The sequence below is a fragment of the Callionymus lyra genome, chromosome 2 (genome assembly GCF_982586985.1).
Source record: "Callionymus lyra chromosome 2, fCalLyr1.hap1.1, whole genome shotgun sequence".
Lineage (NCBI taxonomy): Eukaryota > Metazoa > Chordata > Actinopteri > Syngnathiformes > Callionymidae > Callionymus > Callionymus lyra.
Genome location: NC_141819.1, coordinates 108,780 through 125,000, shown reverse-complemented (window position 1 = coordinate 125,000; position 16,221 = coordinate 108,780). Strand labels below are relative to the sequence as shown.

The window sequence follows — 16,221 nt, the reverse complement described above, 5'->3', positions numbered from 1 at the left end:
CGAGTAGACGTTTGTGACTCACAGAAACAGAGGAACAAAGCGTCCACACATATCGAGCAGACGTTTGTGACTCACAGAAATAGAGGAACAAACCGTCCACACATATCGAGTAGACGTTTGTGACTCACAGAAACAGAGGAACAAAGCGTCCACACATATCGAGCAGACGTTTGTGACTCACAGAAACAGAGGAACAAAGTGTCCACACATATCGAGCAGACGTTTGTGACTCACAGAAATAGAGGAACAAACCGTCCACACATATCGAGCAGACGTTTGTGACTCACAGAAACAGAGGAACAAAGCGTCCACACATATCGAGCAGACGTTTGTGACTCACAGAAACAGAGGAACAAAGTGTCCACACATATCGAGCAGACGTTTGTGACTCACAGAAATAGAGGAACAAACCGTCCACACATATCGAGCAGACGTTTGTGACTCACAGAAATAGAGGAACAAAGTGTCCACACATATCGAGCAGACGTTTGTGACTCACAGAAATAGAGGAACAAACCGTCCACACATATCGAGCAGACGTTTGTGACTCACAGAAATAGAGGAACAAACCGTCCACACATATCAAGTAGACGTTTGTGACTCACAGAAACAAAGGAACAAAGTGTCCACACATATCGAGCAGACGTTTGTGACTCACAGAAATAGAGGAACAAACCGTCCACACATATCGAGCAGACGTTTGTGACTCACAGAAATAGAGGAACAAACCGTCCACACATATCGAGCAGACGATTGTGACTCACAGAAACAAAGGAACAAAGTGTCCACACATATCGAGCAGACGTTTGTGACTCACAGAAACAGAGGAACAAAGTGTCCACACATATCAAGTAGACGTTTGTGACTCACAGAAATAGAGGAACAAAGCGTCCACACATATCGAGTAGACGTTTGTGACTCACAGAAACAAAGGAACAAAGTGTCCACACATATCGAGCAGACGTTTGTGACTCACAGAAACAGAGGAACAAAGTGTCCACACATATCAAGTAGACGTTTGTGACTCACAGAAATAGAGGAACAAAGCGTCCACACATATCGAGCAGATGTTTGTGACTCACAGAAATAGAGGAACAAACCGTCCACACATATCGAGTAGACGTTTGTGACTCACAGAAACAGAGGAACAAAGCGTCCACACATATCGAGCAGACGTTTGTGACTCACAGAAACAGAGGAACAAAGTGTCCACACATATCGAGCAGACGTTTGTGACTCAGAAATAGAGGAACAAACCGTCCACACATATCGAGCAGACGTTTGTGACTCACAGAAATAGAGGAACAAACCGTCCACACATATCGAGCAGACGTTTGTGACTCACAGAAATAGAGGAACAAAGTTTCCACACATATCGAGCAGACGTTTGTGACTCACAGAAATAGAGGAACAAAGTGTCCACACATATCGAGCAGACGTTTGTGACTCACAGAAACAGAGGAACAAACCGTCCACACATATCGAGCAGACGTTTGTGACTCACAGAAATAGAGGAACAAAGTTTCCACACATATCGAGCAGACGTTTGTGACTCACAGAAATAGAGGAACAAAGTGTCCACACATATCGAGCAGACGTTTGTGACTCACAGAAATAGAGGAACAAACCGTCCACACATATCGAGCAGACGTTTGTGACTCACAGAAACAGAGGAACAAACCGTCCACACATATCGAGCAGACGTTTGTGACTCACAGAAACAGAGGAACAAAGCGTCCACACATATCGAGCAGACGTTTGTGACTCACAGAAATAGAGGAACAAACCGTCCACACATATCGAGCAGACGTTTGTGACTCACAGAAATAGAGGAACAAAGTGTGAACACATATCAAGTAGACGTTTGTGACTCACAGAAACAGAGGAACAAAGTGTCCACACATATCGAGTAGACGTTGAAGAAACCGTGAGCAATAAGGTACGAACCAAATGTCACCGTCTGCAACAGAGAAAACAACCTGAGGTCAGAGTTCAGTTAACATGATTGATTTGATTGTGTGACCTTGATTGTGTACCTCTGTGTTGAAATAATTCCTGATTATTTTGTTCTTCTAAACATTGATTATTCTGTTCTTCTACTCACCACTAGAGGGACCCAGTAGTAGTTCAGGGACGGAACCTCTGCTGCGACGAAGGGAAGTTTCCGTGTGAAGAAGAAAAAAGCAAGAAGTCCTGAAAACAACAAACGTCTCAGAAGGTTTTCATCACTTCATGGAAATAAAGCTGAACCTGAACCTGAACCTAAACCTCACCGACGCCTCCTGAGATCAGCAGCTTTCCTAGGAAGAGCAGGAAGTCTGTGACCTTGTCCAGCACCGCGACCCTGAGAAGAATGAACACAGACCAGGGTTCGACCAGTTCCTTACTTCAACACTGAGAAGAAACCAACACAGACCAGGGTTCGACCAGTTCCTTACATCAACACTGAGAAGAACCAACACAGACCAGGGTTCGACCAGTTCCTTACCACAACACTGAGAAGAACCAACACAGACCAGGGTTCGACCAGTTCCTTATATCAACACTGAGAAGAACCAACACAGACCAGGGTTCGACCAGTTCCTTACATCAACACTGAGAAGAACCAACACAGACCAGGGTTCGACCAGTTCCTTATATCAACACTGAGAAGAACCAACACAGACCAGGGTTCGACCAGTTCCTTACATCAACACTGAGAAGAAGCAACACAGACCAGGGTTCGACCAGTTCCTTATATCAACACTGAGAAGAACCAACACAGACCAGGGTTCGACCAGTTCCTTACATCAACACTGAGAAGAACCAACACAGACCAGGGTTCGACCAGTTCCTTATATCAACACTGAGAAGAACCAACACAGACCAGGGTTCGACCAGTTCCTTACATCAACACTGAGAAGAACCAACACAGACCAGGGTTCCACCAGTTCCTTACATCAACACTGAGAAGAAACCAACACAGACCAGGGTTCGACTAGTTCCTTATATCAACACTGAGAAGAACCAACACAGACCAGGGTTCGACCAGTTCCTTACATCAACACTGAGAAGAAAACAACACAGACCAGGGTTCGACCAGTTCCTTACATCAACACTGAGAAGAAACCAACACAGACCAGGGTTCGACCAGTTCCTTATATCAACACTGAGAAAAACCAACACAGACCATGGTTCGACCAGTTCCTTACATCAACACTGAGAAGAAGCAACACAGACCAGGGTTCGACCAGTTCCTTACATCAACACTGAGAAGAATGAACACAGACCAGGGTTCGACCAGTTCCTTACATCAACACTGAGAAGAACCAACACAGACCAGGGTTCGACCAGTTCCTTACATCAACACTGAGAAGAATGAACACAGACCATGGTTCGACCAGTTCCTTACATCAACACTGAGAAGAATGAACACAGACCAGGGTTCGACCAGTTCCTTACATCAACACTGAGAAGAACCAACACAGACCAGGGTTCGACCAGTTCCTTACATCAACACTGAAAAGAAAACAACACAGACCAGGGTTCGACCAGTTCCTTATATCAACACTGAGAAGAAAACAACACAGACCAGGGTTCGACCAGTTCCTTACATCAACACTGAGAAGAAAACAACACAGACCAGGGTTCGACCAGTTCCTTACATCAACACTGAGAAGAACCAACACAGACCAGGATTCGACCAGTTCCTTACATCAACACTGAGAAGAAACCAACACAGACCAGGGTTCGACCAGTTCCTTACATCAACACTGAGAAGAAAACAACACAGACCAGGATTCGACCAGTTCCTTACATCAACACTGAGAAGAAAACAACACAGACCAGGATTCGACCAGTTCCTTACATCAACACTGAGAAGAAACCAACACAGACCAGGGTTCGACCAGTTCCTTACATCAACACTGAGAAGAAACCAACACAGACCAGGGTTCGACCAGTTCCTTACATCAACACTGAGAAGAAACCAACACAGACCAGGGTTCGACCAGTTCCTTACATCAACACTGAGAAGAACCAACACAGACCAGGGTTCGACCAGTTCCTTACATCAACACTGAGAAAAACCAACACAGACCAGGGTTCGACCAGTTCCTTACATCAAGTGTATTTTTGGACAAAGATGAAGACGACTGAGCTCCAGTCGCTACATGAAAATGAACAAACATTTTCGCCTCTAAAAAGAACAGATTTCTCTGAAAATAATCAACATTAGTCGACATGAGAAGAAACTTTAATCCTCGATCGTAATGTTTTGTATTTGTTCTGATGAAGTGACTCATAACTGTTAATTAATCTTTTCTTATGAAGGTCTTGTCATTTGAACCATGTTAACCATTTGAACCATGTTAACCATTTTAACCATGTTAACCATTTTAACCATGTTAACCGTTTTAACCAGGTCTTACTAACATTAGTTCAAAACAAACTACTTTGCTGAAGCTGAGACAGAAATACCTTCATTTAATATAACTTTGATTTTAACTTTAAACAAACATTTGTCTCGTAGTCACAGAACAAACACACACAGTGTTTAATGTTAAGTTAATGCTAACTAACTAAACTAATAACTAGTCATGGATGGACAATGAATCGATCACTTTGACCAGGTGATGAAACTAGTCAGTGTGAAGATTTGATATCTTGCCTTTTTAGTTTCTGCATCATAACTATTTAACCCAAACATATGTTTCATCTTGACTAGTGCTCGCGACACAACAGTTGGTTTGTTTTTACTTAACTTGTCAATGACATCATGTGCCTCAGATGTCAGTGATTAAACCTCTGCTTAAACTGTACTTCTATCTCTTGATCCAGAGGTTCTCACTAACTATAGTTCTATCTCTTGATCCAGAGGTTCTCACTAACTATAGTTCTATCTCTTGATCCAGAGGTTCTCACTAACTATAGTTCTATCTCTTGATCCAGAGTTTCTCACTAACTATAGTTATATATCTTGATCCAGAGGTTCTCACTAACTATAGTTCTATCTCTTGATCCAGAGGTTCTCACTAACTATAGTTCTATCTCTTGATCCAGAGGTTCTCACTAACTATAGTTCTATCTCTTGATCCAGAGGTTCTCACTAACTATAGTTCTATCTCTTGATCCAGAGTTTCTCACTAACTATAGTTATATATCTTGATCCAGAGGTTCTCACTAACTATAGTTCTATCTCTTGATCCAGAGGTTCTCACTAACTATAGTTCTATCTCTTGATCCAGAGGTTCTCACTAACTATAGTTCTATCTCTTGATCCAGAGGTTCTCACTAACTATAGTTCTATCTCTTGATCCAGAGGTTCTCACTAACTATAGTTCTATCAATAATTATATCTTACCGGACAACGTTCCTCATCAGGAGGAAAAAAGCGTCTTTGGAAGACGTGCAGAAGTTCTTTCCGTATATGGCCACCTGTGCAGGTGAGAAGGCGTCAGAGTCGGCATGAAAAGCTCACCATAAGCTCACCATGATGTAGGCGTTCCTGTTGATAAACCTGATGAATCGCTCCAGACACCAGAAGCAGCACTTGAGGCAGCAGAGCAGAAAGCGAGCCAGGGGGTTGTGACAGCCTGAAGTTGCCAGAAAACACGTCAGTGTCCAAGCGTGTCCTCAAACATCTGACCTGATGATGACCATTGAGCTTCTGGTCCAGGAACTCCAGGACAACCCGGATCGTCTGCACCGCTCCGAGTATCAGAGAACCGAACGCCAGAGATCCTGTGTGGAAGCTGTGGCGGGAAAATCAGGGAGTTAGTGAGTCAGTCAGTGAGTCACTCACTCAACGGCTGAATCAGTGAGTGAGTCAGATGTGTCAGTCAGTAGGTGAGTCACTGAATGAGCGAGTCAGTGACTTAGTCAGTCAGAGGATGAGTCGGTAGGTTAGTCTTAGTGAGTCAGTAGGTTAGTCTTGGTGAGTCAGTAGGTTAGTCTTAGTGAGTCAGTAGGTTAGTCTTGGTGAGTCAGTAGGTTAATCTTGGTGAGTCAGTAGATTAGTCTTAGTGAGTCAGTAGGTTAGTCTTAGTGAGTCAGTAGCTTAGTTTTGGTGAGTCAGTAGGTTAGTCTTGGTGAGTCAGTAGGTTAGTCTTAGTGAGTCAGTAGGTTAGTCTTAGTGAGTCAGTAGGTTAGTCGTAGTGAGTCAGTATTTTAGTCTTAGTGAGTCAGTAGGTTAGTCTTAGTGAGTCAGTAGGTTAGTCTTAGTGAGTCAGTAGGTTAGTCTTAGTGAGTCAGTAGGTTAGTCTTAGTGAGTCACTAGGTTAGTCTTAGTGAGTCACTAGGTTAGTCTTAGTCTTAGTGAGTCAGTAGGTTAGTCTTAGTGAGTCACTAGGTTAGTCTTAGTCTTAGTGAGTCAGTAGGTTAGTCTTAGTGAGTCAGTATTTTAGTCTTAGTGAGTCAGTAGGTTAGTCTTAGTGAGTCAGTAGGTTCGTCTTGGTGAGTCAGTTGATTAGTCTTGGTGAGTCAGTAGGTTAGTCTTGGTGAGTCAGTAGGTTAGTCTTAGTGAGTCAGTAGGTTATTCTTAGTGAGTCAGTAGGTTAGTCTTGGTGAGTCAGTAGGTTAGTCTTAGTGAGTCAGTAGGTTAGTCTTAGTGAGTCAGTAGGTTAGTCTTAGTGAGTCAGTAGGTTAGCCTTAGTGAGTCAGTAGGTTAGTCTTAGTGAGTCAGTAGGTTAGTCTTAGTGAGTCAGTAGGTTAGTCTTGGTGAGTCAGTAGGTTAGTCTTGGTGAGTCAGTAGGTTAGTCTTAGTGAGTCAGTAGGTTAGTCTTAGTGAGTTAGTAGGTTAGTCTTGGTGAGTCAGTAGGTTAGTCTTAGTGAGTCAGTAGGTTAGTATTGTCACAATAAACATGTAGTCATGTTGCTGCGGCTCACAATGAGCTGGAAGGAAAGTTCCAGCTAGAGTTCTGTTTCTGGAGAAATGACAGTTCGTGCATCAAGATACTTGACCTCAACAAGATACACGAGCTGATCTCCTCAGGCAGGCTATGATGCCGCGCTCACTGACTTATACAGAAAACCGGTCTTTGCTGGCTGCGTCCAGCAAAAAATTAACAAACTGTTTGTATTCAATTGTGTCATCCTCTGAGCTATGGAATAAAGAGCCAGCAAGGAGAGAGGAACATAAGTGGTTTGGATCGTGAGAAGAGCCTCCACTCCTTGCTGCTGGTAAAATCTGGATTCGTTTGTTATTCTAACACTTGTCTCTGTTTCATTCTGATGTTCCGGGAGAAAATCCCTGACTCTGACTCAGTGAATGAGCGAGTCAGTGAGTGAGTGAGTCAGAAGGTGAGTCAGTGAGTGAGTCAGTGACTCAGTGAGTGAGTCAGTGAAGTGCTCACTCACCGTAGGGTGCGGCTGAAGGAGCAGTAGACTGGGCAGGACGGGAGGTCCTGGGGTTTGTTGAGGGTCCAGTAGTAGGAGGCGAAGGCTCCAGCGAGAGTGCACTGACCCAGAGCGATGGTGAAGTTGACAAGCCACAGGAAGACGAAGAGGTTGCAGAGGTGAAGTACCAGGATGTAGCGATGATAGACACTCTCTCCTCCGTAGAAGGCGAACATACACCGAGAGCCTGGACACTCTCTGGTCACGTTGCTACGACTGAAGCTCTGGAGAAGAGAGAGCTTTGGTTTTCAAGGTCCTTTAATGATCACAACAAGACAACAACAACACAACATGAAGAACAAACAATCACAGAACAACAGAACCGACAGAACTTCAGTGTATCATATTGTAAAACCAGTGACAAGATCGTCATGAAGTTGGGGTTTAAGAACCTCAAGCACCAGCACCTGCTGAGAAGCTCATGTTCCCTCCAGACTATTGTGACTCTTGTGTGAGGATGTTCTCTCAGAACCTTCAGCTCATTCTCAACAGCTCGTGTCTGACTCTTTTCTCACGGTAGAAGCATTAGGACCTCAGTGACGTCTGTAAAATACTCATTTTTTCTGACATTACCTAGAGATACACGTGTATAAACATTACCTAGAGATACACGTGTATAAACATTACCTAGAGAAACACATTTAAAAACATTACCCAGAGATACACATGTATAAACACTACCTAGAGATACACATATATAAACATTACCTAGAGATACACATATATAAACATTACCTAGAGATACACGTGTATAAACATTACCTAGAGATACACATATATAAACACTACCTAGAGATACACATATATAAACATTACCTAGAGATACACATATATAAACATTACCTAGAGATACACGTGTATAAACATTACCTAGAGATACACATATATAAACACTACCTAGAGATACACATATATAAACATTACCTAGAGATGCACATGTATAAACATTACCTAGAGATACACATATATAAACACTACCTAGAGATACACATATATAAACATTACCTAGAGATACACATATATAAACATTACCTAGAGATGCACATGTATAAACATTACCTAGAGATACACGTGTATAAACATTACCTAGAGATACACGTGTATAAACATTACCTAGAGAAACACATTTAAAAACATTACCTAGAGATACACATGTATAAACACTACCGAGAGATACACATATATAAACATTACCTAGAGATACACATGTATAAACACTACCTAGAGATACACATATATAAACATTACCTAGAGATGCACATGTATAAACATTACCTAGAGATACACATGTATAAACACTACCTAGAGATACACATATATAAACATTACCTAGAGATGCACATGTATAAACATTACCTAGAGATACACGTGTATAAACATTACCTAGAGATACACATGTATTAACATTACCTAGAGATACACATGTATAAACATTACCTAGAGAAACACATTTAAAAACATTACCTAGAGATACACGTGTATAAACATTACCTAGAGAAACACATTCAAAAACATTACCTAGAGATACACGTGTATAAACATTACCTAGAGAAACACATTTAAAAACATTACCTAGAGATACACGTGTATAAACATTACCTAGAGAAACACATTTAAAAACATTACCTAGAGATACACATGTATAAACATTACCTAGAGATACACATGTATAAACATTACCTAGAGATACACATGTATAAACATTACCTAGAGATACACGTGTATAAACATTACCTAGAGATACACATGTATAAACATTACCTAGAGATACACGTGTATAAACATTACCTAGAGATACACGTGTATAAACATTACCTAGAGAAACACATTTAAAAACATTACCTAGAGATACACATGTATAAACATTACCTAGAGATACACATGTATAAACATTACCTAGAGATACACGTGTATAAACATTACCTAGAGAAACACATTTAAAAACATTACCTAGAGATACACGTGTATAAACATTACCTAGAGAAACACATTTAAAAACATTACCTAGAGATACACATGTATAAACATTACCTAGAGATACACATGTATAAACATTATCTAGAGATACACATGTATAAACATTACCTAGAGATACACATATATAAACATTATCTAGAGATACACATGTATAAACATTACCTAGAGATACACATGTATAAACATTATCTAGAGATACACATGTATAAACATTACCTAGAGATACACATGTATAAACATTATCTAGAGATACACATGTATAAACATTACCTAGAGATACACATGTATAAACATTACCTAGAGATACACATGTATAAACATTATCTAGAGATACACATGTATAAACATTACCTAGAGATACACATATATAAACATTATCTAGAGATACACATGTATAAACATTACCTAGAGATACACATGTATAAACATTATCTAGAGATACACATGTATAAACACTACCTAGAGATACACATATATAAACATTACCTAGAGATGCACATGTATAAACATTACCTAGAGATACACATGTATAAACATTACCTAGAGATACACATGTAAAAACATTACCTAGAGATACACATGTATAAACATTACCTAGAGATACACATGTATAAACATTACCTAGAGATACACATGTATAAACATTACCTAGAGATACACATGTATAAACATTACCTAGAGATACACATGTATAAACATTACCTAGAGATACACATGTATAAACATTATCTAGAGATACACATGTATAAACATTACCTAGAGACACACATGTATAAACATTACCTAGAGATACACATGTATAAACATTACCTAGAGATACACATGTATAAACATTACCTAGAGATACACATGTATAAACATTACCTAGAGATACACATATATAAACATTACCTAGAGATACACATGTATAAACATTATCTAGAGATACACATGTAAAAACATTACCTAGAGATACACATATATAAACATTACCTAGAGATACACATGTATAAACATTATCTAGAGATACACATGTATAAACATTACCTAGAGATACACATGTATAAACATTACCTAGAGATACACATGTATAAACATTACCTAGAGATACACATGTATAAACATTACCTAGAGATACACATATACAAACATTATCTAGAGATACACATGTATAAACATTACCTAGAGATACACATGTATAAACATTACCTAGAGATACAGATATATAAACATTATCTAGAGATACACATGTATAAACATTACCTAGAGATACACATGTATAAACATTACCTAGAGATACACATATATAAACATTATCTAGAGATACACATGTATAAACATTACCTAGAGATACACATGTATAAACATTATCTAGAGATACACATGTATAAACATTACCTAGAGATACACATATATAAACATTATCTAGAGATACACATGTATAAACATTACCTAGAGATACACATGTATAAACATTATCTAGAGATACACATGTATAAACACTACCTAGAGATACACATATATAAACATTACCTAGAGATGCACATGTATAAACATTACCTAGAGATACACATGTATAAACATTACCTAGAGATACACATGTAAAAACATTACCTAGAGATACACATGTATAAACATTACCTAGAGATACACATGTATAAACATTACCTAGAGATACACATGTATAAACATTACCTAGAGATACACATGTATAAACATTATCTAGAGATACACATGTATGAATTACCTAGAGATACACATGTATAAACATTATCTAGAGATACACATGTATAAACATTACCTAGAGATACACATGTATAAACATTACCTAGAGATACACATGTATAAACATTACCTAGAGATACACATGTATAAACATTACCTAGAGATACACATGTATAAACATTACCTAGAGATACACATGTATAAACATTATCTAGAGATACACATGTATAAACATTATCTAGAGATACACATGTATAAACATTACCTAGAGATACACATGTATAAACATTACCTAGAGATACACATGTATAAACATTATCTAGAGATACACATGTATAAACATTACCTAGAGATACACATGTATAAACATTACCTAGAGATACACATGTATAAACATTACCTAGAGATACACATGTATAAACATTACCTAGAGATACACATGTATAAACATTACCTAGAGATACACATGTATAAACATTACCTAGAGATACACATGTATAAACATTACCTAGAGATACACATGTATAAACATTACCTAGAGATACACATGTATAAACATTACCTAGAGATACACATGTATAAACATTACCTAGAGATACACATGTATAAACATTATCTAGAGATACACATGTATAAACATTACCTAGAGATACACATGTATAAACATTACCTAGAGATACACATGTATAAACATTACCTAGAGATACACATGTATAAACATTACCTAGAGATACACATGTATAAACATTACCTAGAGATACACATGTAAAAACATTACCTAGAGATACACATGTATAAACACTACCTAGAGATACACATGTATAAACATTACCTAGAGATACACATGTATAAACATTACCTAGAGATACACATGTATAAACACTACCTAGAGATACACATGTAAAAACATTACCTAGAGATACACATGTATAAACATTACCTAGAGATACACATGTATAAACATTACCTAGAGATACACATGTATAAACATTACCTAGAGATACACATGTATAAACATTACCTAGAGATACACATGTATAAACATTACCTAGAGATACACATGTATAAACATTACCTAGAGATACACATGTATAAACATTACCTAGAGATACACATGTATAAACATTACCTAGAGATACACATGTATAAACATTACCTAGAGATACACATGTACAAACATTACCTAGAGATACACATGTATAAAAATTACCTAGAGATACACATGTATAAACATTACCTAGAGATACACATGTACAAACATTACCTAGAGATACACATGTATAAAAATTACCTAGAGATACACATGTATAAACATTACCTAGAGATACACATGTATAAACATTATCTAGAGATACACATGTATAAACATTACCTAGAGATACACATGTATAAACATTACCTAGAGATACACATGTATAAACATTACCTAGAGATACACATGTATAAACATTACCTAGAGATACACATGTATAAACATTACCTAGAGATACACATGTATAAACATTACCTAGAGATACACATGTAAAAACATTACCTAGAGATACACATGTAAAAACATTACCTAGAGATACACATGTATAAACATTATCTAGAGATACACATGTATAAACATTACCTAGAGATACACATGTATAAACATTACCTAGAGATACACATGTAAAAACATTACCTAGAGATACACATGTATAAACATTACCTAGAGATACACATGTAAAAACATTACCTAGAGATACACATGTAAAAACATTAACTAGAGATACACATGTATAAACATTACCTAGAGATACACATATATAAACATTACCTAGAGATACACATGTATAAACATTACCTAGAGATACACATGTATAAACACTACCTAGAGATACACATGTATAAACATTACCTAGAGATACACATGTATAAACATTACCTAGAGATACACATGTATAAACATTACCTAGAGATACACATGTATAAACATTATCTAGAGATACACATGTATAAACATTACCTAGAGATACACATGTATAAACATTACCTAGAGATACACATGTATAAACATTACCTAGAGATACACATGTATAAACATTACCTAGAGATACACATGTAAAAACATTACCTAGAGATACACATGTAAAAACATTACCTAGAGATACACATGTATAAACATTACCTAGAGATACACATGTATAAACATTACCTAGAGATACACATGTATAAACACTACCTAGAGATACACATGTAAAAACATTACCTAGAGATACACATGTATAAACATTACCTAGAGATACACATGTATAAACATTACCTAGAGATACACATGTAAAAACATTACCTAGAGATACACATGTATAAACATTACCTAGAGATACACATGTATAAACATTACCTAGAGATACACATGTATAAACACTACCTAGAGATACACATGTAAAAACATTACCTAGAGATACACATGTATAAACATTACCTAGAGATACACATGTATAAACATTATCTAGAGATACACATGTAAAAACATTACCTAGAGATACACATGTAAAAACATTACCTAGAGATACACATGTAAAAACATTACCTAGAGATACACATGTATAAACATTACCTAGAGATACACATGTAAAAACATTACCTAGAGATACACATGTATAAACATTACCTAGAGATACACATGTATAAACATTACCTAGAGATACACATGTACAAACATTACCTAGAGATACACATGTACAAACATTACCTAGAGATACACATGTAAAAACATTACCTAGAGATACACATGTATAAACATTACCTAGAGATACACATGTATAAACATTACCTAGAGATACACATGTATAAACATTACCTAGAGATACACATGTATAAACATTACCTAGAGATACACATGTACAAACATTACCTAGAGATACACATGTATAAACATTACCTAGAGATACACATGTATAAACATTACCTAGAGATACACATGTATAAACATTACCTAGAGATACACATGTAAAAACATTACCTAGAGATACACATGTATAAACATTACCTAGAGATACACATGTATAAACATTACCTAGAGATACACATGTAAAAACATTACCTAGAGATACACATGTATAAACATTACCTAGAGATACACATGTATAAACATTACCTAGAGATACACATGTACAAACATTACCTAGAGATACACATGTATAAACATTACCTAGAGATACACATGTATAAACATTACCTAGAGATACACATATATAAACATTACCTAGAGATACACATGTATAAACATTATCTAGAGATACACATGTATAAACATTACCTAGAGATACACATGTATAAACATTATCTAGAGATACACATGTATAAACATTACCTAGAGATACACATGTATAAACATTATCTAGAGATACACATGTATAAACATTACCTAGAGATACACATGTATAAACATTACCTAGAGATACACATATATAAACATTATCTAGAGATACACATGTAAAAACATTACCTAGAGATACACATGTATAAACATTACCTAGAGATACACATGTAAAAACATTACCTAGAGATACACATGTATAAACATTACCTAGAGATACACATGTATAAACATTACCTAGAGATACACATGTATAAACACTACCTAGAGATACACATGTAAAAACATTACCTAGAGATACACATGTATAAACATTACCTAGAGATACACATGTATAAACATTATCTAGAGATACACATGTAAAAACATTACCTAGAGATACACATGTAAAAACATTACCTAGAGATACACATGTACAAACATTACCTAGAGATACACATGTATAAACATTACCTAGAGATACACATGTAAAAACATTACCTAGAGATACACATCTAAAAACATTACCTAGAGATACACATGTATAAACATTACCTAGAGATACACATGTACAAACATTACCTAGAGATACACATGTATAAACATTACCTAGAGATACACATGTATAAACATTACCTAGAGATACACATGTATAAACATTACCTAGAGATACACATGTATAAACATTACCTAGAGATACACATGTATAAACATTACCTAGAGATACACATGTATAAACATTACCTAGAGATACACATGTATAAACATTACCTAGAGATACACATGTATAAACATTACCTAGAGATACACATGTACAAACATTACCTAGAGATACACATGTATAAACATTACCTAGAGATACACATGTATAAACATTACCTAGAGATACACATGTATAAACATTACCTAGAGATACACATGTATAAACATTACCTAGAGATACACATGTATAAACATTACCTAGAGATACACATGTATAAACATTACCTAGAGATACACATGTATAAACATTACCTAGAGATACACATGTATAAACATTACCTAGAGATACACATGTATAAACATTACCTAGAGATACACATGTACAAACATTACCTAGAGATACACATGTATAAACATTACCTAGAGATACACATGTATAAACATTACCTAGAGATACACATGTATAAACATTACCTAGAGATACACGTGTAAAAGCAGTTACTGAAAGAGAAAGTCAGTGTAAACGTTCTTCATGTAAATACGATCATTAACAACAAGCCTTTATTTTCTTTGGTTTCTCAACGTGATGCTCAACAGCTGCACATAAATCTGCCCCAACATTATTCTGACGAGTGTATTTGTGTGTGAAACTACTTAGTTTGTATCTGTGCAGCGTCTTCTTTACTTCTTCATGTGAAACAACATCCAACTCCATCTACTTCCTGTTCAAGCCCTTCAAAATAAAACAACGGAAGTAAATATGAACACAATGGCGAGTGTGTAGAAGTTACAGTGGCATCGATGCAGGATTCAGAAACACAAACATTCAGAAACACAAACATTCAGAAACACAAACATTCAGAAGCACAAACATTCAGAAACACAAACATTCAGAAACAAAAACATTCAGAAACAAACATTCAGAAACACAAACATTCAGAAACACAAACATTCAGAAACAAACATTCAGAAACACAAACATTCATAAACACAAACATTCGACCTCTGTGTGGTGAAGCAGTCATTGGAACTATTACATTACAAACCACAGTCATTCGAAGTATTACATTACAAACCACAGTCATTCGAAGTATTACATTACAAACCACAGTCATTCGAAGTATTACATTACAAAC

At 36.7% G+C, this 16,221-nt stretch overlaps 1 protein-coding gene across 1 annotated transcript in view; it reads right to left on the bottom strand.

The window, feature by feature from the left end:
- LOC148085009 (choline transporter-like protein 5-A) overlaps positions 1–16,221 on the bottom strand; it is an 86,580-nt gene that overhangs the window by 1,035 nt on the left and 69,324 nt on the right. The window contains exons 15-21 of the mRNA XM_087781921.1: positions 7,336–7,598; positions 5,638–5,732; positions 5,470–5,573; positions 5,342–5,415; positions 2,274–2,344; positions 2,105–2,193; positions 1,876–1,960 (exon numbers count right to left, since the gene is read on the bottom strand). Of these exons, the coding sequence (XP_087638047.1) occupies positions 1,876–1,960; positions 2,105–2,193; positions 2,274–2,344; positions 5,342–5,415; positions 5,470–5,573; positions 5,638–5,732; positions 7,336–7,598 (781 nt within the window). The remainder of the gene's footprint in view (positions 1–1,875; positions 1,961–2,104; positions 2,194–2,273; positions 2,345–5,341; positions 5,416–5,469; positions 5,574–5,637; positions 5,733–7,335; positions 7,599–16,221) is intronic.